General features: G+C 40.7%; 1 protein-coding gene across 2 annotated transcripts in view; it reads right to left on the bottom strand.

Moving 5' to 3' along the window:
* LOC124151821 (myc box-dependent-interacting protein 1-like) overlaps positions 1-24,923 on the bottom strand; it is a 75,654-nt gene that overhangs the window by 17,541 nt on the left and 33,190 nt on the right. For both annotated transcript variants that reach the window (XM_048382634.1, XM_048382636.1), the window contains exons 4-8: positions 16,453-16,547; positions 14,638-14,733; positions 10,047-10,154; positions 9,259-9,344; positions 8,143-8,218 (exon numbers count right to left, since the gene is read on the bottom strand). In XM_048382634.1, coding sequence (XP_048238591.1) covers positions 8,143-8,218; positions 9,259-9,344; positions 10,047-10,154; positions 14,638-14,733; positions 16,453-16,547 — 461 coding nt within the window. The remainder of the gene's footprint in view (positions 1-8,142; positions 8,219-9,258; positions 9,345-10,046; positions 10,155-14,637; positions 14,734-16,452; positions 16,548-24,923) is intronic.

The raw sequence follows: 24,923 nt of genomic DNA, 5'->3' as shown, positions 1-24,923 counted from the left end.
TCACATCACGAAAGTAAATACCAGATAAACAACTAAAAACCATCTCATGACAAAATACAGAAAAATACATTAAAAATATATTTAAAAAACGATCAATGAATGATGAATAAAAAGGAGTCAATCAGTCATGACCATGTCTTTTTTTGTTTTGTTTGTTGTCTAACGCCGCACTCAGCAATATTCCAGCTACATGACGGCGGTCTGTAAATAATCGAGTCTGGACCAGACAATCCAGTGATTGACATCATGAGCATCAATCCACTCAATTAGGATACAATGACATGCATCAACCTAGTCAGCGAGCCTGACCACCCGATCCCATTAGTCGCCTCTTACGACAAGCATAATCGCCTCTAACAGCAAGCATGGGTTGCTGAAGATCGCCTCTAACAGCAAGCATGGGTTGCTGAAGATCGCCTCTAACAGCAAGCATGGGTTGCTGAAGACCTATTCTACCCCAGATCTTCACGGGTCCATGACATGTGAAGTTAACAGAGTGAGTGAGTGCATCTAGCAGTGCTGGCGCAATATGTCACAGGAGGAAAACATCAGAGAAGTGTTGAATGAAATGTATACAAATCAGAAGACAAAACAGGCAAATAAAAGAGCATGTAACTGACACTCCAGTTAAGGAAACACAAAAGTAATTTCAACAGGACACAGTTTGTGTAAGGCATCAGCTCACAACATTCAGTGCAAGTGTAAATATAACTGTCACATATTACATATCAAACTGCCATATTATCATTAACTGTGCATAGATGCAAATGGTTCATTTTTACAACTTTAATCTGTAGGTATATAGATAGATAATATATCAACAGTGACAAGTTGAACCCAACATTGAAAAGCTGAGTTCATGAATAAAAGTCATTTCAAGATGAAACTAGAGTGAGTGAGTGAGTGAGTATGGTTTTACGCCGCGTTTAGCAATATTCCAGCAATATCACGGGGGACACCAGAAATGGGCTTCACACATTGTACCCATGTCGGGAATCGAACCCGGGTCTTCGGCGTGACGAGCGAACGCTTTAACCACTAGGCTACCCGACCGCCCCAATAAAACTAGAATTCAGAAATATAAGTAAAATTCAGAATATTAAAAACATTTAACACATAAAGAACGAAAAAACAAGGAGAAGGAGTGAAATAAGTGCAATAAATTGTGGGAGAGAATTATAGAAATGTACAACTTGTTCGAGTTACTGAATTACAACAAACAAATTTAACAAGACATTCACTTGAATAAAATGACATTTGTTAAACTCCTATTATTACTTTGATCATACATGTGCCTCCTCCTCCATTGAAAATTTACAAAATGAAATCCACTGATTAATGTTGTTGTTTCTAAATTTCATTGTATGGCATATAATTCATTTCTAATCATAGAAACAGAGTCTAAAGTGTCTAAAAAGTGTTAGCATCATATCATGTCAAATAAATAAAACATAAATGCGCTTTATAAATACAGCTTTGGTGACCATTTTATCTTTATTAATTATGCTCTAACTGGAGGTTTCAAATTTAATATACCTATCATCCAATTTATTAAAAAATTGCCTATCTCATTCAAATACGATACCTCTCTGCATGAAGATCTCATAACCTCTCAATAACAGGTCCCATCAGATCTGAGTGGACTTCAACCACTCCATCTAAATGAAGGATGTATGGGTTCTTGAGCTAATCATGTGTCAGCTTTATTAAACAATTCACTTTTCTTTCTTTGCCACATTGATTCCAACATGTCCTTTTTAACATACAGAAAACCCACAAGGAACACAAATATTCCTTAAAAAGTTGTACTTGCCATGGTGTTCATCATAACATAGGGTTATAACATATCCTCAACCACATAATGGCACAGCCTTTATTATTTACATTTAGACCTGGCTGTTTGATTTTGTTTTCCTGACACAGAAATTAGACATACTGCCATGAATCTTTCGTGTCAAGAATTAGATGTCTTGACATAGATTGGATGATTAGAAATTGACCTATGGTGGATCTGTCAGCTCTTTATGCAATGGAGGTATCGTATCAGAGCAAAAGAACTGATTATATTGTGACTGTAAAAATATTCCCAAAATGTTAAGCAATTTCTCTTCTGTACCATCACGCAGAACAACACAATGAGCAATTGAAAAGAAACGACAAAAACTTAGAGGAGTCATGTGAATAAAAAATTACCAAATGCAATAATAAATCTCAAAAAATGTATATGAAACATCACTTCAAAAACAACACATACCACAGTAACTAGTTTCGCTACAAGATGCAAGCCACAAAGAAATATTTCAACTTACAATTAATTCTACTAGAAAAAGGAATAACTGTAGATGCGTCCAATCCAAGTGTGATGAAAAGAAAGATGGAGTGTTCACGTGATAATGTCTCAAATATTGGCACAATGTAGTATTTGGTATTGGTCAACCAAGCATTATAGAATATATCCCACACCAAGATGACACCCGTCAGCCAATCAAAAGTCATTGGGTTAAACTCCACATCAGTCCGGTGATGAAAGTGTTCATCCTTCACTTCATCACCAACATGATTCATCTTGGTGTTGCTGATGTTGAACACAAATCCATGCAGATGGAAGTCCAGAAATACAATTGCAGTGACATATTTGTTGAAATAGGGAATTGGTGAATGAAAATGTAACAAACGTATGTGATTCACATACATCTTCCAATATCAGTTGTGTAAGATGTGCAAGTGGTTAACATGTATAATAATTGATCAGAAGTTTCACAACCCTTTATAACTTGTTTCCTACAGGGTCAATATTAATTACTTTAAGATATTTTTCACTGAATGTAGATTCTAATTAATCCCATGAAAAGTTTTGTAAAACATTTATTAAAGCTACATCTATCTGTTATCTCATATAATCGCTAAACAGAGATATTACTTTATATATATATATATCAATTAAAAATTTAAAATGATCAAAATAGTTTTTCAAATGCTATTTATTATGCTCATTATTTGGTATATTTTCATTTTTCAAAGGAAACATCTAACTGTATCGATAATTCAAAAATTTCGAAACAATTTTATATCTGAAAAGCTAAAAGAATCAATAACTACTACTCTACAAAATGTCAACCGTGTTATTCCTCAAGGAAACCAGTCTGCATGGATGTGTCCCTTGTCAAATGAAAGGAAGGATCCGGAACTAGAGTAGTTCGGAGTTCGTAGATGGTTCCATCAGGGAGGATGGCTCGCTCCAGCTTCTGAACAGCAGCAACACCTTGAGGGACATGTTGAACCTCACGACTTGACCCCTTGGCCCTCTGACTGATCTGATGAAGGGTCCTCAGATGTTCTGCCAGCATCAACTCCGATGGCGCCCCAAGAAAACGGATCCGTGGATCACTCGAAAGCCTACCGTCTCCCCCTTCTGCGAAGAAAGACTGGCCTTCATCATCGATCTCATGGATGTTTGCGTGTCTCTGCCCAAACATGCTTCCATATTCCTGTTCAGAGCCAGCTTGCCGTCGGTTGTAATGGGCATGCTGCATATCCTGACATTGAGTGTACTCTATAATCGGGCTATTTTCTATTGTAATGGAAGGGACCGTAATCTTCAGTTCCACAGTGTTAACCTCATTTCTCAGGATCTCTCTTTTCATTCGTTCATCATGTTCCATTCTTTCCTTCTTCTGTCCTTCTCCATATTCTGCCTTGGCTTCCACAATTCTTTCCTCTTTTGGTCTCCCTGTCTCCCACTCTTCATCATAATCCTCAGGACTTGTTTGCAGCTGTAAAGTTGACGCTGTATCATTCATTCTAGAACCATAAAAATCTTCTGAACCTGCGTCCGACATGCCAGAATCCAGTGTCAAGTTCCGGGACGAATTGGCTTTTCTTTGTTCTATCATTCTTGACCTTGTATCCAAGGAACCAGTTCCATGTCTAGCGCCAACGGGAGTGTTCGGAAGAGTTATACGCCCTGGTAGCTTCTTCCGTGAAGGTCGTACAGGATGTTGGGAAAAGGATTCCTTGAATACATTGAATTTTAGTCGTATTCTATCATCTGGTGCAAGGAAACTTCCAATCTGGCAAGCATTACATAACAATATTGGCATTACCTGCGGAGGAAAAGTGTTATTACAAGATGGAGTTCTACACCAGAAGCAATCGTCAGTACTTCACGGGTTTGTACATGATGGGTCTCTCCATCATCCGTGAATACATATGGCCGCTATGTGGTGCATCAGTAACGCGTATCTACCCCAAGTCCAGTATTAAAATGAGGCCATGTATAACTCATGGAAGTCAAATGATTCCAACTCTGTGCATGAAAATTGTCCGCAGTTTAACATTGCCCAACACTGAAGCAATATGTAGATAGAGACCACAAGGCTGTGAAGAGCTGCCAACTAGATTAACTCTAGTCTCTGAAAATATCTAATTTTGATAGAAACAAACAACCCCATTCAAATTGAAAAGTAGCCCCATTGAGATGTAGACTTGCTTCATTTAGGGCAATAGCATATTACAGTAAGGTCTGGGCAGAAAATAATATGATTCGGGGACGGCAATAGACTAACATCTTGTCTCTAAAATTAACATATCTTACGGATAAAAACAGTTGTTAAATTATAGTTATGAAATATAATAAAAGGAGCCCAGAGACTTTCTTCATTCCTAATACTGCATTAATCTAGACCTGCCAAACATTATAGACTTGCATAGGCTGTATTGGATATAGTTGTTTCAGGGTCTGTAAGACAGTCTAAGCATGCCTAGCAACAATTGCTTCCATGAGTAGTAGCTTTACATTCCCTGTGTATTTTGGAATATGCGTGTGGACAATGGTTGCCCTTTGTTCAACAAGAATCTATGAATATTTCACAAGGTATTTCTTGTTGTACACAACTTTCATAGCTTTGGCGTTTTCAGATGCGAAATCATCCGTGTCCACCTTTCATTTTGCCCCCATTTTCATTTTGAATGTTCAGCTTTGGTTCCTTATAAAAATTGGACTCACTTTGACTTAGGCATAGTCTATGAAAATATGTAATTTTGATAGAAACAAACAACTACAGTTAAGTTGAAAGGAGCCCCAGTGAGATTCCTAAATCTGTGGAAAGTCTAGATTTGCTTCAGTTAGAACCAGAGCATTACAGTAAGGCCTGGGCAGAAGGGAAAATAGTATGGTACAGGGACTGTAAGATTGACTTGAACGAACTAAACACAGCAACCAAGTCATGAAGGACTGCAATACAACACATGGAATAAACAACAAAACAAATAGGTTTTATTGCAATAAAATTCAATTGGCATACAAGGAAGTAGGTAGGGTGTGTAAGCATAGTTTTTTCAGTCTTAAGTGTACGAAATACACAAAATTTGTACAAGTAGGCCATGGCATATTTTCTAGAGAGAAATATTGCCCCTGTAAACTGAACATTCATTGGTCTGAGCATTCACTGGTTTCCCTCTCAATGGAACCAGGCCATGGTTCCAATTGTTAGTTAGAAAAAGTGACTACACCGCAAAGCGACTATATGTATTCACAAGCCATGGAGGAACAGGGAATACAAACCCGTAAAGTATTACCGATGTACCATAAATACATCATCTCCATACAACATATTACGGGTAAGTTTAAGAGATCTGTTTTCATCTCTTATTCATGATCCATTTCTAGATTTCTGTAAAGTGGATGAACTTTTTCAAAGTGAAGATGAAATTAGTGAAATCAATGGTACCGATAATGATGTAACTGATCAGCAAACAATAATTCAGGTGGATGCCGTTACAACAATGCTGTTGAATCTACTGGCTAAAATCCCTTGAAATATACAGGTAGCTTCTTTTATCCATCAGAGTTCTTACACACAAGACTAACAGTTTGCGTATAAGTGGCTGAAAACCAAACTCAAGTCTGTCTCACGTATGAGTCATGTCTGTGTCAAGTGTGTATCATGTCTGCATCATGTTGTATTTGTGTTGTGTCTGAGTCCTGACTGTGTCATGTCTGTGTCATGTCATCTTCCCGAGGCAAGAGAGTTAACTGACAATAAAAGTCCAGTTTCCACCCTTGCCGAACTAGGCTGGTATTATGGAGTTACATTTTGGTGGGACTAACGAGTCTGTGCATAGTCCAATCAAAATCGCACACCGAAATCAAAATCCGGTTGGTAAACTGTCGTGCAGATTTCGGATTTGCAAAGCATGTGCACTGCCAACTCTTTGTCAGCAGATATTTTCCAAATCTGTTCATGTTTTTAATCAAGGTGCTCACGTGATTTGATGCATTTCGTGATGTAAGACCCATTTTATCACAATACAGATCTTGATTATCGATCAGATCGTCCTGACTGGGCGCCACCATTTTGTGTGAAGCAAACGCAAGTGATACGAGAGGTGGAATCTGATTGCTCCACAGGAGGGGCTTAGAAGGGACATAACTGGTAATAGCCACTGGTGGCGCTACGATAGAGCCCAGTAATTCCAGCCTAGTTCAGCAAGGATGGAAACTGGACTTTTAGAGTCATTTAACTCCCTTGCCTCGGGCAGATGGTGTCATGTTTTCCTTGTACAGTGTTTCACACAATCAGGCCCAAATGGAAATCCATCATACTATCAGTGTATCAATCTTGCCCAAATGAAAATCTTTCTCACAATCAATTTATCATGGGGATGTCACATAAAGTAACAAATTCACCTTACTTTAATATGACATAAAATGCTAAAAATGTCTTTCTATAAATTGAGGTGAAATGCCTCTGTTCAACTCTAAACAGTGCCCCTGGCAACTGCATCCATCGTTCTGCCACCCCAGCATAATGTCAGTTATGTAATGACCGTATAATAATCAAACATGTCCTGCCGTGATGTATTTACAGCTCAGTCTGAGCCCTGTGGCTACAAACTTCACACTGCTTTCTGAAGGAACATATAGAGCACACTGTACTTCAAGGCAACAACCCATGCTGTTGTTGCATATGGTTTTCAATATGACAAATCACCCCTTGAGGCAACTGATTGTGCAATTTTCCTTTCCCTAAGTCATCCAAAGATACATCATAGTCCTCATATTGTTAAGAGTCAGATACTTTCAGCAGTATTCCAGCAATATCATGGCAGGGGACACTAAGAATAGGCGGTACATGGTAAATATAGGGTTTGAGTCAAAGTCACTGGTATGATGGGCAAACAGTTTAACCACTAGGCTAACTGACTGACCCTATTTCGAAAAAAAACAAACCTGAAAAACATCACATTCTCATTCCACTCCCCCTCAAAAGTAAATGAACATTGTCAATCTTTGTCCACCTGCTCCAGAAATATGACACAGACATCTTAGAGTGAGTAAATATGGTTTTACGCCACTTTTCGCAATATTTCAGCAATATCACGACGGGATACACCAGAAGTGTGCTTCACACATTGAACCTATAAAGGGAATTGAACACAGGCTACCTTCCAGAGATTTTACATTGCAGAGTTACGTCCCTGGGGCACGCCAGAAACCTATGATTGTGGGTTCGAATCCCAGTTCGCCCTGATTATGTTTCTAGGTTAGTCAGCACCATACCCGTGCTCGTGGGTTTCACCGAAGTGGTAAACGTCTGAGACCTGCATCACTTCGGGCTTTCCTCCCACATTAAGCTGACACGCCGCAATATAACCAGAATACTGTTAAAAGCTGCATTAAACCCAACTCACTCACTCACTCTCACATATCTGGTTCCCCAGCTGTGGCAATGATGGAATATTGCTAAAAATGACATAAAACCATATTCACTCACTCAAGAGATCTTAGAACACTGCAAGTAAAGGTGAACATCTGAGTAAAACCTCTATACCCAAATTGATGTGAGCTGATCATGTTGTCTTGGTAACATACATCAGACGCAAGCAACTTTTGGTGTAGGCAACGGTTTCCATGCATCCCCAGTATTGGTCTTTAATGTTAGGTGTTCCAGTGGCAGGTTATCCATAGATGTTTCACAGATTAACATTCAGATTAACTTGTTTGTTTTATTTATCATGTTGATAGATGCAACTCTGTAGGTCTATATAGATCGGAGTTGATGTCCGACAGACCTTATCTACATACTGAATGGAATACACATCACAGACTTCAAGACTCTGGTTTAAAGAAATATAACTTACCCTGGCAACTTCGTGATGGAAAATATTTTCAGCTCCAAAAAGATTCTGGTACATATCGCCATAGAATGTGACTCGGCTAGAGCAGAAAACAGAACAATTATCATAGTATGACTATGAATGTAATAATTCTTTATTTAATTAATGACAAATTATTGTTCATTGTTCATGTCTCTTATGAAAGTCAACAAAACTTTAAATGTGACCCACCAAGAGAAAAGGGACCTTATTGGTGCCTGCATATATTTGTGCTATGACATCATTAAGACATTTGACATCAACTTACTTCAGCGAAGATAGCTGTGAGTGATGTCAAGTGTCAATAAATATGAATTGAAGCTTGTGAATTGTATTTTTCTGTTCCAAAGATGCTGTAGTTTTAAAATATAATGAAAAGTCAAAATGTGATTTTTCACCCATAAGGACCCTTATCTCATGGTTGGTCAGGGGCGGTCAGGTAGCCTAGTGGTTAAAGCGTTCGCTCGTCACGCTGAAGACCCGGGTTCGATTCCTGACATGGGTACAAATGTGTGAAGCCCATTCCTGGTGTCCCCTGTCGTGATATTGCTGGAATATTGCTAAAAGCGGCGTAAAACCATACTCACTCACTCACTCACTCACTCATGGTTGGTCACGACTGCTGAATCATAGACACGTGTGACATGGTGGACTTGTGTCCTTTAGCCTGCCAGGATTGAGGTTAGATTCGATTCTGAGAAAATTATCCTTGGTCGGTCAGCACCATACCCGTTATTATTCATTTTACACATATATATGTCACTAAGTTATTCCTTCACAGTGAGTAGTCATACACAGAATGGATTGCAGGTTGTCTGTTTGTTTGTTTATTTGTTTGTTTGTTTGTTGTCTAAAGCCACACTCAGCGATATTCCAGCTATATGACAAGGGTCTGTAAATAATCGAGTCTGGACCAGACAATCCAGTGATTGATATCATGAGCATAGATCCACGCAATTGGGATCGATGGCATGCATCAACCAAGTCAGCGAGCCTGACCACCCGATCCCGTTAGCTGCCTCGTACGACAAGCATAGTTACCTTTTACGGCAAGCATGGGTTGCTGAAGAATGGATTGCAAACAATACAATGGTGAGTTACCTGTTGTAGAAATCTGGCAACTCTGAGTGCAGGTCATTGTTGAGATCTTCGTAGATCTTCTTGGCTTCATTCAGCTCTTCTTGAGCCTGAAGACAGACAGAACAAACTCCACAAATATATATCTATTCCCTGCTCAGACAATAACCACAAGACCCATACTGTATTTGCCATAATAAACATTTGACGCTTAGAAAATTGACAAAGGTGCGCTTTTATCAAAGTTATACATAACAAGTCAAATTTGTTGTCAGAGGGAACAAACTTGGTTAAACGTCTATGAAACTCAAATGTACAGTTACAAGGTAATTATCATATGCCCCGGTACCCATTCATAATTGCTGTGTTTTCAGTAAAAAATCTGTAAAATACTACACATACTGTAATATAACTTTTCAAACATAGTATGACTTGTTGCGTAACCATGGAGTTTTATTGTTACTGTCATGAAACAACACAGATCGTGAATAACCACAGGTCTGCTTAGTCCTGTGGGTAGTCCTGTGCCATGACCGTGGAATTGATATAATTAATTTTTTTTACTAAAAGCCTGGGAAAGTCTATATCAAACGTAACCAAGTTTCCTTTCCTTGATTTCACAAAAAATAGCAAAAGAGGAAAGGTTCTTTTGAAGAAAACAAATTACAATTATTTTAAAGAAATGTTTTTATAGACTAGTGTTAGTGGGTACCCGGTTCGACTTAGGACCTATCCGACTTGAGTAAACAAGTCAACCGTCCCAGCCCACGTATCATCAGTTCGATTGATGTGTAAAGAGTTGTCTCCCCTACCTTGAGTATCTTGGCATCATCCTTCTTTTTGGCATTCTGCAATACCTCCAGGTTGTGTCTGGCATTGTCGTAGTCGACCTGCTTCCTCCCACGCTTCGACACGCGGGCCTGTTGAAGGTAGAGATATAGCCATGATGAACATATATAGTCACCCTACTGACACGAGTAAGTGAGTGAGTGTGATTTATTGCTGCTCTGAACAGTATTTCAGTAGTGGGAGGAAAGGTGAGGTGAGGTGAAATTGGGTTTAAAGTCACGTCCAAGATTATTGCACTTATATAGCGACATGCATGCACGTGTGTGTGTGTGTGTGTGTGTGTGTGTGTGTGTGTGTGTGTGTGTGTGTGTGTGTGTGTGTGTGTGTGTGTGTGTGTGTGTGTGTGTGTGTGTGTGTGATGCCGCAGTTTAACATGAATACCCCACTCAGACACAGTATACTGACTCCGAGCCGACCAGTCCTCATTTTAGCCCCTTAATGCCGAGTACCATCTTTTAACGTCTTTTGGTATGATGCGGCCAGGGATCGAACCCTGGACCTTCCGCCCTCCAGGCGGACGGTCTACCACTTAAAGTGGGAGGAAAGATGGAAATGCTGTGTATTTTTTGTATTACTTTAGTGAAGCCCTCAATCAAGGACACAGTGATGACAAACCTAGAAACACAATTACTTCATTGTGGAGGACCAATCAATCATATTATGTAGTTATCAATCATCTGTATGTCAATCACGGAATCATAAAATCATTCAAAAAATTTAATACTGGGTTGTGTATATTCTTCGAAAACTTCATTTTATAATAAATGAATTAAAGTTAGTCAAGTCTGACGGCAATATGTTGACATTTAATTGTCAAACTACAACAAATATTACTTTTAATGAGTCAAAGAATTCCAGTTATGACAAATGTATCCATTCTCTGTCAACTAAAGTTCGTTTCAAGGTGTCAATAGAGGTAATATGATCGTGGTTGCTGTAAAAATCGGTGAGTGGGTGCCATCACGGTATGCGGTAAAGCAGACCTTATGTAACGGGGCAAACGGAAGTTGTAAGCATCGGAGGGACGCACGATTTCGTTGAAATTAATGTAAATTTTATTGAAGGAATTTTGATTAAAATTAATAAAACCAATTACGAAGATTTCAAACATGAGTCCAGATAAAGAATGAACACTTTTTATTTACGATGGTGTTTCGACAGGATTAAACTGCGTAATTCAATACAGATTTGTTGATATTCTTTTTCTGATGACAGATCATGACGAGATGTAGTCTTAGGTTGGAGGTCTATCTTATGTACCGCGAGGTCTGGCTCATGTACCGCGAGGTCTGCCTTATGTACCGCGAGGTCTGGCTTATGTACCGCGAGGTCTGGCTTATGTACTGCAAGGTCTGGCTTATGTACCTCGAGGTCTGCCTTATGTACCGCGAGGTCTGCCTTATGTACCGCGAGGTCTGGCTTATGTACCGCGAGGTCTGCCTTATGTACCGCGAGGTCTGCCTTATGTACCGTGAGGTCTGGCTTATGTACTGCAAGGTCTGGCTTATGTACCGCGAGGTCTGCCTTATGTACCGCGAGGTCTGCCTTATGTACCGCGAGGTCTGGCTTATGTACTGCAAGGTCTGGCTTATGTACCGCGAGGTCTGCCTTATGTACCGCGAGGTCTGCCTTATGTACCGCGAGGTCTGGCTTATGTACCGCGAGGTCTGCCTTATGTACCGCGAGGTCTGCCTTATGTACCGCGAGGTCTGCCTTATGTACCGCGAGGTCTGGCTTATGTACCGCGAGGTCTGGCTTATGTACCGCGAGGTCTGCCTTATGTACCGCGAGGTCTGCCTTATGTACCGTGAGGTCTGGCTTATGTACTGCAAGGTCTGGCTTATGTACCGCGAGGTCTGGCTTATGTACCGCGAGGTCTGCCTTATGTACCGCGAGGTCTGCCTTATGTACCGCGAGGTCTGCCTTATGTACCGCGAGGTCTGGCTTATGTACCGCGAGGTCTGCCTTATGTACCGCGAGGTCTGCCTTATGTACCGCGAGGTCTGGCTTATGTACCGCGAGGTCTGGCTTATGTACCGCGAGGTCTGCCTTATGTACCGCGAGGTCTGGCTTATGTACCGCGAGGTCTGCCTTATGTACCGCGAGGTCTGCCTTATGTACTGCAAGGTCTGCCTTATGTACCGCGAGGTCTGCCTTATGTACCGCGAGGTCTGGCTTATGTACCGCGAGGTCTGGCTTATGTACCGCGAGGTCTGCCTTATGTACCGCGAGGTCTGGCTTATGTACCGCGAGGTCTGCCTTATGTACCGCGAGGTCTGGCTTATGTACCGCGAGGTCTGGCTTATGTACCGCGAGGTCTGCCTTATGTACCGCGAGGTCTGGCTTATGTACCGCGAGGTCTGCCTTATGTACCGCGAGGTCTGCCTTATGTACTGCAAGGTCTGCCTTATGTACCGCGAGGTCTGCCTTATGTACCGCGAGGTCTGGCTTATGTACCGCGAGGTCTGCCTTATGTACCGCGAGGTCTGCCTTATGTACCGCGAGGTCTGGCTTATGTACCGCGAGGTCTGCCTTATGTACCGCGAGGTCTGCCTTATGTACTGCAAGGTCTGCCTTATGTACCGCGAGGTCTGCCTTATGTACCGCGAGGTCTGGCTTATGTACCGCGAGGTCTGGCTTATGTACCGCGAGGTCTGGCTTATGTACCGCGAGGTCTGCCTTATGTACCGCGAGGTCTGGCTTATGTACCGCGAGGTCTGGCTTATGTACCGCGAGGTCTGCCTTATGTACCGCGAGGTCTGCCTTATGTACCGCGAGGTCTGCCTTATGTACCGCGAGGTCTGCCTTATGTACCGCGAGGTCTGGCTTATGTACCGCGAGGTCTGGCTTATGTACCGCGAGGTCTGCCTTATGTACCGCGAGGTCTGCCTTATGTACCGTGAGGTCTGGCTTATGTACTGCAAGGTCTGGCTTATGTACCGCGAGGTCTGGCTTATGTACCGCGAGGTCTGCCTTATGTACCGCGAGGTCTGGCTTATGTACCGCGAGGTCTGCCTTATGTACCGCGAGGTCTGGCTTATGTACTGCAAGGTCTGGCTTATGTACTGCGAGGTCTGCCTTATGTACCGCGAGGTCTGCCTTATGTACCGCGAGGTCTGCCTTATGTACCGCGAGGTCTGGCTTATGTACTGCAAGGTCTGGCTTATGTACTGCAAGGTCTGGCTTATGTACCGCGAGGTCTGGCTTATGTACGGCGAGGTCTGCCTTATGTACCGCGAGGTCTGGCTTATGTACTGCAAGGTCTGGCTTATGTACTGCGAGGTCTGCCTTATGTACCGCGAGGTCTGCCTTATGTACCGCGAGGTCTGGCTTATGTACTGCAAGGTCTGGCTTATGTACTGCAAGGTCTGGCTTATGTACTGCAAGGTCTGGCTTATGTACCGCGAGGTCTGGCTTATGTACCGCGAGGTCTGGCTTATGTACTGCAAGGTCTGGCTTATGTACTGCAAGGTCTGGCTTATGTACTGCAAGGTCTGGCTTATGTACTGCAAGGTCTGGCTTATGTACTGCAAGGTCTGGCTTATGTACTGCAAGGTCTGGCTTATGTACCGCGAGGTCTGGCTTATGTACCGCGAGGTCTGGCTTATGTACTGCAAGGTCTGGCTTATGTACCGCGAGGTCTGGCTTATGTACCGCGAGGTCTGGCTTATGTACTGCAAGGTCTGGCTTATGTACCGCGAGGTCTGGCTTATGTACTGCAAGGTCTGGCTTATGTACTGCAAGGTCTGGCTTATGTACCGCAAGGTCTGGCTTATGTACCGCGAGGTCTGGCTTATGTACCGCACATAACATTGTATACAGATATAGGACCAAGGTAACACCTCGGCTTATCTATGAGATCGGCTTATCTACGGTCATATACAGTAGTGTATATTCTTCCAAAACTTCATATTACAATAAATATATTTAAGCTGGTCAAGTCCTGATTGCAGCTATCCGAGCTATATGTTTACTTGTCTTGTAAAACAAACCACAACAAGCAATCAGCTTCACATCTACACTAGTTGAGTTTATCTTAATGCTGTTTTGAACAGTATTTCAGTTATATCACAGCTTCATATTAGAGTGAGTGAGTTGGGTTTAACGCCGCTTTTAACAGTATTCCAGTTATATCGCAGCGTGTCAGCTTATTTTGGGAGGAAAGCACGGGTATGGTGCTGACAAACCTAGAAACATAATCGGGGCGAACCGGGATTCGAACCCACAATCATAGGTTTCTGGCGTGCCTAAGGGCCGCAACTCTGCATAGCGAATCACGGCGCCTTAGACGACTGGGCCACCCGTGCCCCCGCTTCATATAAGAGAAAAGCCCAAAGTGATGTAGATCTAAGACGTCTACCACATCAGTGAATCCTATGGGCAAGGTTAGAGCTGACAAACCTTATAACATAATCAGGTCGGACCGTGAATCGAAACATGATTGTATAGTGCCTTAGACATCTAGGCCACCTGCCCAAATGTCCTCCAGCCCTTTCGGGACATTATTATAGAAAAACCAATGAGGACACATTTCAGAAAGAGCATTAGGCCCACCTTGAGTGTTGGGAAGGAGAGGAGATATGTGTTCATCGGCTCCAGGGACCGCTCGTGTAGCTTCTGCAGGTAGTCTGTCCATAGCAGATCTAAAGACTGAAACCAGAGATGTTCCACATTAGAAACTGTACACAAGCAAGAACATTTACCTGATTTACATAAAAACATATCTGGTGCCTGGTAGCAGAGACCATATGCTCTCTGCTGGTAGTGATAAAGAGTAGACTACTTCTTGCCCCCTCGTCAGGTGAATTCACAGGACTGCTTCTTGCCCCCTCAGAGGTGAATTCATCGGGCTGCCTCTTGCCCCCTTGTCAGGTGAGTTCACAGGGCTGCTGTTTGCCACTCATCAGGTGAGCTGCTTCTTGCCCCTTTAAAAGGTGAATGTTGTTGTTGTTGTTGTTGTTGTTGTTATTGTTGTTTGTTGTTTAACGCCGCACTCAGCAATATTACAGCTACATGACGGCGGTCTGTAAATAATCAAGTCTGGTCCAGACAATCCAGCGATTGACATCATGAGCGTCGATTCACGCAATTGGGATATGATGACATGCATCAACCAAGTCAACGAGACTGACCACCTGATCCTGTTAGTCGCCTCTTACGACAAGCATAGTCTCCTTTCAGGGCAAGCATGGGTTGCTGAAGACCTATTCTAACACAGATCTTTACCACGTTTACGGGTCTATTAGTTTAATGATAGGTGTGTTGTGTTTGTATTATAAAAAAAGATTGTCCCTATTTACACAGGACATACAATTACAACATGTAGACCTCAACTAGGAATGGGCCATTGATCATAATCACTCATCAAGGCTGTGTTTCTTTGATTCCAACATGAGACACTGTAAAACGAGGTAAATAACTGATTCTAGCAAAACCTCATCCAGTTCTGTCAAGTTCTGTCACATCCCAAACAACAATGTGCTGTAGGTGTCTAAATTTATTATCTCCACGTCAGTGAATTGAAAGCCTCAGGAAAGGGAGAGAACTTGACATGAACACATAAAAGAGAAGTCGGTCGTCTCACGGACAATCACCGCTTTCAACTCTCATCCCCTCTCAGGTCTGGCAGCTTATACTCATCCCCTCTTCAGCTGAGGGCTCCTTAATACTCGTGGGTTTCCTAATTGAATTATTAATATTTGACCTTGTACCTAATTTTTGGGGGGGACTGTATACTTGTCGACATCTACAGATGCAGTCAGTTTATTTAAGCAACACAACTTCGTCTTAATACATGTATCTGAATTTATTACCTACGAGGGCAAACATATCAGGGTTCATTAAAATCATATGTGCCCTAGGGTAATATCACGTCACGAGACAACAGTGTATTGTTTGCATCATCTGGACGGCATTGTTGACGTCATTCTAATCACATTGTGACGTGAGGTCGGAATGACATCACACTAGAAACGATGTCATAGCTGAAGATCGTTGACCACATTCGACAAATTGTGGTTCCGCTGCGTTTGCAACTTGCTGTCCTTATAGGTAAACACTAAAATTCGTCTCTGTGAGAAGACATCTTTTTCGGTAATAGATAGAACATTATATTCGTGTTCATGTCATAAACATAGAATCACATGAACACTCATATAATATCCTTTATATATACTACACAACTTTTGATAGTAGTCGATATTGTCTTGACTCATTTTCAGCATCTTGACACGATAGAAAATGATAAGCACACATTGCCTCGGCTCATGTTAAGCATGTCCCTAGTTTTGTCACAGTATGGACTATCTCAGTATTGAGAAGTATGTAGTCACTGGTGGAGTTTCCTGGATTATTCATATACAATTGTACCTGAACTTTCTGCTTGAATTCTGATTCTCTTGTCCACCCAGGCTCATAACTTTCTGACACAGAAGCGTAGAAGGACCTGCTTGCCAGTGATAATGCTGAAACAGAACATAAAAATTTGAATAGTTGGCATAAAACTGAACATTCTTGGCATGAAAATGAACATTCTTGGCATGGAACAGAACGATATTCTATGCATGAAACACACGTGAAAACTGAATATTCAAGGTATGAAAACAGAACATTCTATGCATGAAACAGAACATTCTATGCATGAAACAGAACATTCTATGCATGAAATCCTAAAAATCAGAATTTCAAGGCATGAAAACAGAACAATTTAAGCATGAAATAGAACAATCTACCCACGAAAGCCTAGAAAACACAACTTTCAAGGCCTGAACACAATAATGTAGCGCTCTGGTAATTGATGGGCGGTCGGGTAGCCTAGTGGTTAAAGCGTTCGCTCGTCACGCCGAAAACCTGGGTTCGATTCCCGACATGGGTACAATGTGTGAAGCCCATTTCTGGTGTCCCCCGCCGTGATATTGCTGGAATATTGCTAAAAGCGGCGTAAAACTCACTCACTCACTCACTCTGGTAATTGACCCACAATATCTCATTGTTGCTGTAATGGCTGGTAGAAATGAGGAATCAGTGGTCATGACAGTAACCACAATAGTAGAACTTAACCTGACACGTTAACTACCCTGAGAACTGAGAAAATACAACAGCGCTTGCAAACAACCTTGAATTCTTATGGTACACTTAACATTATATGAACTGACTCAGATGAGCAGGCTAGTTTCACTTTCCGTCCCTGGCTAATTGTTTGTCATCATGGATCTTGTGACAATGTATCAACCACCAGCTACTCTGTTCCAGACATCGACTATAATGAGTTTTGTGATGGTGAAAAAATAGGGAGTAGTAATGTTTCTTTCTTTTTTTCATTTTAACACCACGCTAAGCAATATTCCAGGTAAATGATGGTGGTCTGTAATTAATAAAGTATGGACCAGACAATCCCGTAATTGATATTGAGAACATCAATCTACGTAATTACTATACTTTTACATGCATCAACCAAGTCAGCAAGCCTTCACACCCCCTCCCGTTGGTCGCCTCTTACGACAAGCATGGGTTGCTAAAGACCAATTCTAATGCCTGGCTATACCAAGTGAAAGTGCCAACTGTTTTCAGGTGAGATGAAAAGGGTTAAATTTGTGATGTTGAGGACATTTTCGTCAAATAGTGATGTTCATGAGACTTATACTGAATGGTTGTTTGTTGTTTAACGCCGCACTCAGCAATATTCCAGCCATATGACAAAGGTCAGTACATAAACAAGCCTGGACCAGACAATCCAGTGATTGACATCATGAGCATCAATGGGATACGATGACATGCATCAACCAAGTCAGAGAGACTGACCACCCAATCACGTTAGTTGCCTCTTACGACAAGCATCGTTGCCTTTTACGGCAAGCATGGGTTGCTGAAGAGCTATTCTAACCTGGATGTTCAGTGGTTGGGCGTCAAAGGGAGAGCACATGTGTCAGGGCAAATTGATCAAAGAGAAAATGTCACACTGACTAACACATAACTTAGACATGAATGCATGCAACAAGAATTTACATTTACCTGTTTTGGAAAAACAATTCCTATTTTAGGTATTTTTACATGTGTTCCTCATCTACTCAAAACACGTGAGAGTGGATGCAATAATTTGCACGCCAAGTCCCATGGGTGTAACGACATCATTAAAGCGAAGTTATTTATGGCCTGCAAAGTAGCGTGGAAGCTAAATTTTACTGTTCCAGTCCATTTTCCAAAACTCAATCAATAAGTTTTTTCTCAAAAGAAAAAAGTCAGGTTTTAAAGAGAGTGTAAGGATTCATGAACATTTCTACAGTACCTGGGAACCCAATTATCATACCTGGGCTTCCTCCATTATCATGCCTGGGAACCCCATTATCATACCTGGGCCTCTCCCACTATCATACCTGAGCCTCCCATTATCATACCTGGGCCTTTTCCATTATCATACCTGGGCCTTTTCTATTATCATACCTGGGCCTTTCCCATTATCATACCTGGGCCTCCCCATTATCATACCTGGGCCTTTCCCATTATCATACCTGGGCCTCTCCCATTATCATACCTGGGCCTCCTCCATTATCATGGAGGGGCCTTCCATTATCATACCTGGGCCTCCTTCATTATCATACCAGGGCCTTTCCCATTATCATACCTGAGCCCCCCATTATCATACCTGGGCCTCCTCCATTATCATACCTGGGCCTTTCCCATTATCATACCTGGGCCTCCCCCATTATCATACCTGGACCTCCCCCATTATCATACCTGAGCCTCCCATTATCATGCATACCTTGGCACCCATTCTAATGCCTTGGCCTCTCCCATTATCATACCTGGGCCTCTCCCATTATCATACCTAGGCTTCCCCCATTATCATACCTGGGCCTCCCCCATTATCATACCTGAGCCTCCCCCATTATCACACCTGAGCCTCCCCATTCTAATTCCTGGGCCTCCCCCATTATCATACCTGGGTCTTCCCTCTATCATACCTGGGACACCCATTATCATACCTGGGTCTTCCCACTATCATACCTGGGACACCCATTTTCATACCTTGGCCTCATTATGCTTGGGAGCCCCATCATCGTACCTGAGACCCCCATTATCATACCTGGGCCTCTCCCATTATCATACCTGGTCCCCTACTTATCATACTTGGGACCCCCATTATCATACTTGGGACCCCCATTATCATACCTGGGACCCCCATTACCATCCCTCAGACCCAGGAATTTTTTTGTTTCACCTGTTTCCACGCCACACATTCTCACATAGTACAAGGTAAAAAATGCAACATCTTTTTTACAAATCAACTGAACCTAGAAAAACTCATTAAAAAGCAAATCATATCTTCCTCTCTTAAGGTAATAACGCTTTTCCAAAACACGTCCAGGATAATCATAAATCAATGTTAATATTGTGTCCACAATCACTGAAGTATTTCTGTTCCTTGACTGGTGCAAGTGACTACACACACCTTTGTTCAAGTAATGTTAATTCACGCTTAACGATTTCCATAACCCAGATATTTATCTTCTAATAAATGAACCAAGAAGAAAAAGAAGTGAAGTCTTTCAGGACAAAATTAGCTGATCCATTTCGTGACAAACCCCCCATGGCTGAATTGATTTAGAACCTGAATCAACAACTGCCTTTTCTTCATAATCAAAAATCAATATAACGTACATGTGCCTTGGACATAAACCGTGAGATTTTTTACTCCCATTGTCTGTTTTGATAATTAGAGTAAATTTCAGCTGGTATCCTGTGCTGTGACTCACTTGTGTTCATTCTGTTTGACCTAATTGTGAGCCCGTAACAACCACTGTTATGATGTTGGATGGAAGGAGGTACATTTCACACTTCATGACACCGTCAACCATGTATGCATTCTATTTCGTATTTTCGTGTCATCTCACACAAGTTAAAGACGTAAAATTTGCATGCATGTGGACATGATTGGTTTAGTCATTTTCATTCCAATTGAATGAGAGTTGTTGACTAACATCATTAAAATATGCTCAAGGAAGAGATTTTCATCTTTGAACAAATACTACATTGTGTTCGGACTACATCACAGTATTAATAAACGTTTTCATTTTAACAAGTTCAGAAAGAAAGTTCAAATGACTTGACGCAACAAAATATTAAACTGAATATCACAATACATCAGTAAGGGTGGCCTCTTGCCAACGCGGCAATTCAATTCCCATAACTGTGTAGAAATTCAGTTTGGCCTGGTTTTACATTTTTTTCCCCTTTTTGTTATCAAAAAAGTATTAACTTGCATGAGGAAAGACAAAAATAGTGACATACATTCATAATGTTTGTATTAATGTACTTTTGAAATTTGATACATTACACACTTCGTTCTGTATTTATTACGTATAATAATTTTCAACTATTAAAACATGAACATCAGTTGTTTTAAACTGGTCCTGATTGAGATTTTATCTGTATGATATATACTACTCAAAAGAAGTTAAGGAACATCCGATTCTTTCATATTTATATAGTAATGTGTCCTGGACTGTCAGATTAACTACAGTAATGATGAAAGAATTGGTTGTCCTTTAACTTCTTCTACAAGAAGCATAGCAGCCTCTTGGTTAGTCCGTCATACAGACCCCGAAACAAATATATCCAAAACAGCCCATGCAAGTCTATAATGTTTGGCAAGCCTACTGCAGTATCTGAAAATGAAGAAAGTCTTTGGGCTTCTTTTTATTATATTTTATAACTATAACTTAGCAACTGTTTTTTCTGTAAATATGTTCATTTCAGAGACTAGATGTTAGTCTACCTCTTGATGCCAGCAGGGGTTGCTGAAGACGAATTCTATCCTGAATCTTTACAGGTATTTTTGATAACAAAGTTTATTCTTTCTGTCTTATTTCACAATTACTGCAACCATGAATTCAGGAGGTACAAGTGAATATTTCTGTTACTGTTACATATATTATGAATATGCGTCCCTTCCTTAATAATTCCAAAAGTAGGCTTATTTTTTATTAGTTGAATTAAAAACCTTTTGGCCTAAAATTCAATGAAAAAAACAAAATTCAACTTTCAGATTAGTACTGCCATAATGAATGAAAAACAAACATGTTTAACAATGCAAGATACCGCAAGACAATCAATTTGTTTTTTATCATAATAAACATTATTATACACATTATTTCCCCATTCTTTACAAACAACAGTGATAAAATCTTGTATTTTTTTAATTTCATCTAATTGTAAAACAGAGTTGGCAAATTCTTTTGCTAAGAGACATTTTTGTTTCTTCTAATTTCAGTCTTGTAAATAAACAAAAACAACATATAAGGCTTCTCTACAACAAAGAATAAGGAGAACATTTAGGCTTCAAAATACCCTGTCTCGGTCGAAGCTGTAGTGTTCCTACTAAGATATCCCTTGGTTGGTGAAATACCAGGTTCTCAAGTAAATCACATTCATAACATGGCATACCTTTCCGGAAGAGTGACTATGACACAAAAACTAGACAAGCTTACAAGAACAGCCCGAGGGACTCACTATAACTACAAGAGCCAGCAAATCACTTTTCGTTCTTAACGCAAGGACACTTAACATCTTTGTCAAAAAGTTGCCGAGAACTTGAAAAGTTGGGACATATAATACACACAATTAATTTCATTAATAATCTCTTTACTTTGTATTGGGGTAGCTTCAAAAGAGAGCCAGTTCATAAAATCAATGTTTCTTCAACAGCAAGTCTACTACTCATGCCTGGCTGCCTCTGTGAGAAATTTGGAGCATGCTTGGAAAAACTATCTATATTTACACGTCCTCTTTACCTATCCTATTTGGCGAAGTGTTGTCAGTCTGTGTTGACATATTACTTTGTTGTATTGAATACCAGCCTTCTGATGTACACAACAAACTTGTGATGCAGTTTGGCTGTGTTAGGCTAAAATAAATTAATCCTCAGACAATCAGTCCAATCTGCTTGTCTTTGATACCTTCCTCAGAGAATTGCCTTTGGCAGGAATAGATAAAAATATCATAATTTTGGTCAAATTTCTTACTTGCCTAATTCTGCGCTATTTCAACATGGTATTCAAAGTCTACTATATGTCTTAAGTATATTATTTTTAATTCCAATTTGGCAATTTTTACTGACATTTGCTGCAGAATTGAAGCCACATATAGCCTCTGATCACGTCTAGATAAATCCCACATCTTAAATTTACATCATTCTTTGTCATTTGGGATGAAATAATTCTGCGAAAGGCCAGTACATGAAAACTTGGTATTAGGGCTGGGACAGGTAACTCGGGAACCCGGGTCAGGTGGGTACTAAGTAGGACCCGGGTACCAACAGGACTACCCGGACCCGTGGTTAGTCATGTGATACATTGTTTAATGACAAAAAGTATCTAGAACTCTATGGTTACACTACAAGTCAATAATGTTCGTATTTCTTTCTGACACTGCACCCATTCCTTCGGATTTTTCATACGGTTGAATAAAGATGTAACTTAATTCAGCTTCAGTGTATGAATGACCAGATTGTTAAATACATGTATCTAAATACGTTTTGCCAGGGCCATTCTAAAAATGTTCCCAATCGGATATTTTGAGACATCTCCTGAGACCTACAGTGGGTACCCGGGTAGGGTCGGGTAATAGGGGGATGGGTAACTGGGTAGTAAATTTGGACTCGTCCCATCCCTACTCGGTATGCATTAAATATGTTTCAGATGCATATTTGAAGCATGATCCATCTTTGGAAGGGAGATAACTCTATTGTAACTGGCTATAGATAAAAGGTATCTATCTCGGGGTATTGTTTCTTAACGAAGAAAAGACATATATATTTTCTGGAAAATCTACTTAAGATTGGGATTGTTTAAAAATTTGAAGGCATTGTCAAGACAGACCATAAATACATGAGTTGTCAACATGTTCAAGATAGAACTAAAATTTTCAAGCTTTTTCAATCCTTTCTCAAGCACACGCTGAGATTGCCGGTAGTCGTGGAGCCTTGTCTCTGACTGAAGTTATTGTATAGCTTCAAATTAAATGGCAAAAAACAATAATGTCCACTTCTAGACATTGTATGAAATTAATGTTAAATTCAAAACATCCACTTTAGTATCAGTCGAAAGTAGTCTAGGAAATTGAAAGTAGCCTTGAGCCCAAACAAGGCCTGACTGCATGTTAAATGAATGTAAGTAGCACGTAGTTTATTCCTCAAGCAGGTTTCACACTAGGTGCAAATGAACCTATACTCACCTTCAAAAACCATAGAAACATATAGAGAAGTATATCTGTTAGAAGAGATGTTTCCAGTGATTACGAAACTTGATTACCAAACTAACAATCAGTCAAGTGTTACCACATTGTGTCTTTATTCTTATCACGATATGCTGCGTGTGATTTCCAAACTTTACACATTTATCCTGCATGAGACAAATGGTGCATCTCGAGTCTTGGGTCTAGGACGTCACATGTGATGCATTGATTCACACAACTTAACAGCATGTTCATTTGTACATCTAACGAATCTAATATCTCTTGAATATGAGAAATTCTTCATATATTAACCAACATGAGACCTGTGAAGATTCAGTTTTGAAAAGGTCTTCAGCAACCCATGCTTTCCGTAAGAGATGACTATTCTTCTCGTAAGACACGACATTGGGTGGTCAGGCTCACTGACTTGGTTGAAGCATATCATCATATCCCAATTGTGTGGATCAGTGCTCATGATGTCAATCACTGGATTGTCTGGTGCAGACTCGATTACTTACAGACCGCTGTTATATAGCTGGAATACTGCAGAGCGCAGATTTAAACAACAAACAAACGTATGGTATTCGTGTTTCTTTTGTCGTTGAGTATATATACTCTCCAGCTGACTTACACAACACTTTGCCAGAACCTAGTCATGTCTGTCTGTTTATGTCAGGAATGAGACCAAAGGTGTAAAGGACAACAAATAATGACGTGTTGGCAAGAGGATTCAAATATTAGGCAACTGAAATGTTGATTTACATGTGTCCAGGAAATATGTTGAAAAACATCTAACTCCTGTTCAACATGTTCAACAAACATGTACAATGATGGAACACATTGGTACACACATCTTCCCGTTCTGGGTACTGTTACTTAAAAGTTGGGCAGTTAACTCTTAAAGACTTTCGGTTGAAGTTTTGTTTCAGTTTTTGAAGATCAATATGGGTGACCTAATAGATTAACAGAGGTAAAACCATGGCTCCTTTGTTTTTTACCCTGCTTGTGAGTTACACACAACTTGGCAATGGCGGAACTTCCTTTTTCCCTATTATTTACCTTGATGACAGAACAATTTAATGAAAAACTTGGACCATGGTGTCCAGTCGTTGAAATTGGATTCTAACTAGCCATTTCAACGCTTAGACACCAGGTCCTCGTGCTCTAACCTATATTTATCAAATAAACGATAGTTATGCAGATATGTTTGTTGCTTAGTAAAGTGAGTGAGTATGGTTTTACGCCGCTTTTAGCAATATTCCAGCAATATCACGGCCGGGGACACCAGAAATGGGCTTCACACATTGTACCCATGTCGGGAATCGAACCCGGGTCTTCGGCGTGACGAGCGAACGCTTTAACCACTAGGCTACCCGACCGCCCCTGCTTAGTAAAGATTTCAGCAATATTCCTGCTATATGATGGCCACCTGTAAATACTTAATTGTGGACCAGACAAACTAGTAATCAATACCATGAGCAACATCAGTCCATCCAGTTATCTTATGATAAGCATATTCTAACCTGGAATACCACAAAATGAGTGAGTATTATTTTACACCACTTTTAGCAATATTCAAGCAATCAAGGCGAGGGACACCAGAAATGGGC

This window comes from Haliotis rufescens, unplaced genomic scaffold, assembly GCF_023055435.1.
Source record: "Haliotis rufescens isolate VD_foot unplaced genomic scaffold, xgHalRufe1.0.p SCAF_4, whole genome shotgun sequence".
In the NCBI taxonomy this organism is placed as follows: Eukaryota; Metazoa; Mollusca; class Gastropoda; order Lepetellida; family Haliotidae; genus Haliotis; species Haliotis rufescens.
The sequence above is the reverse complement of the archived record's forward strand: the minus strand, read 5'-3'. Positions and strand labels throughout refer to the sequence as shown.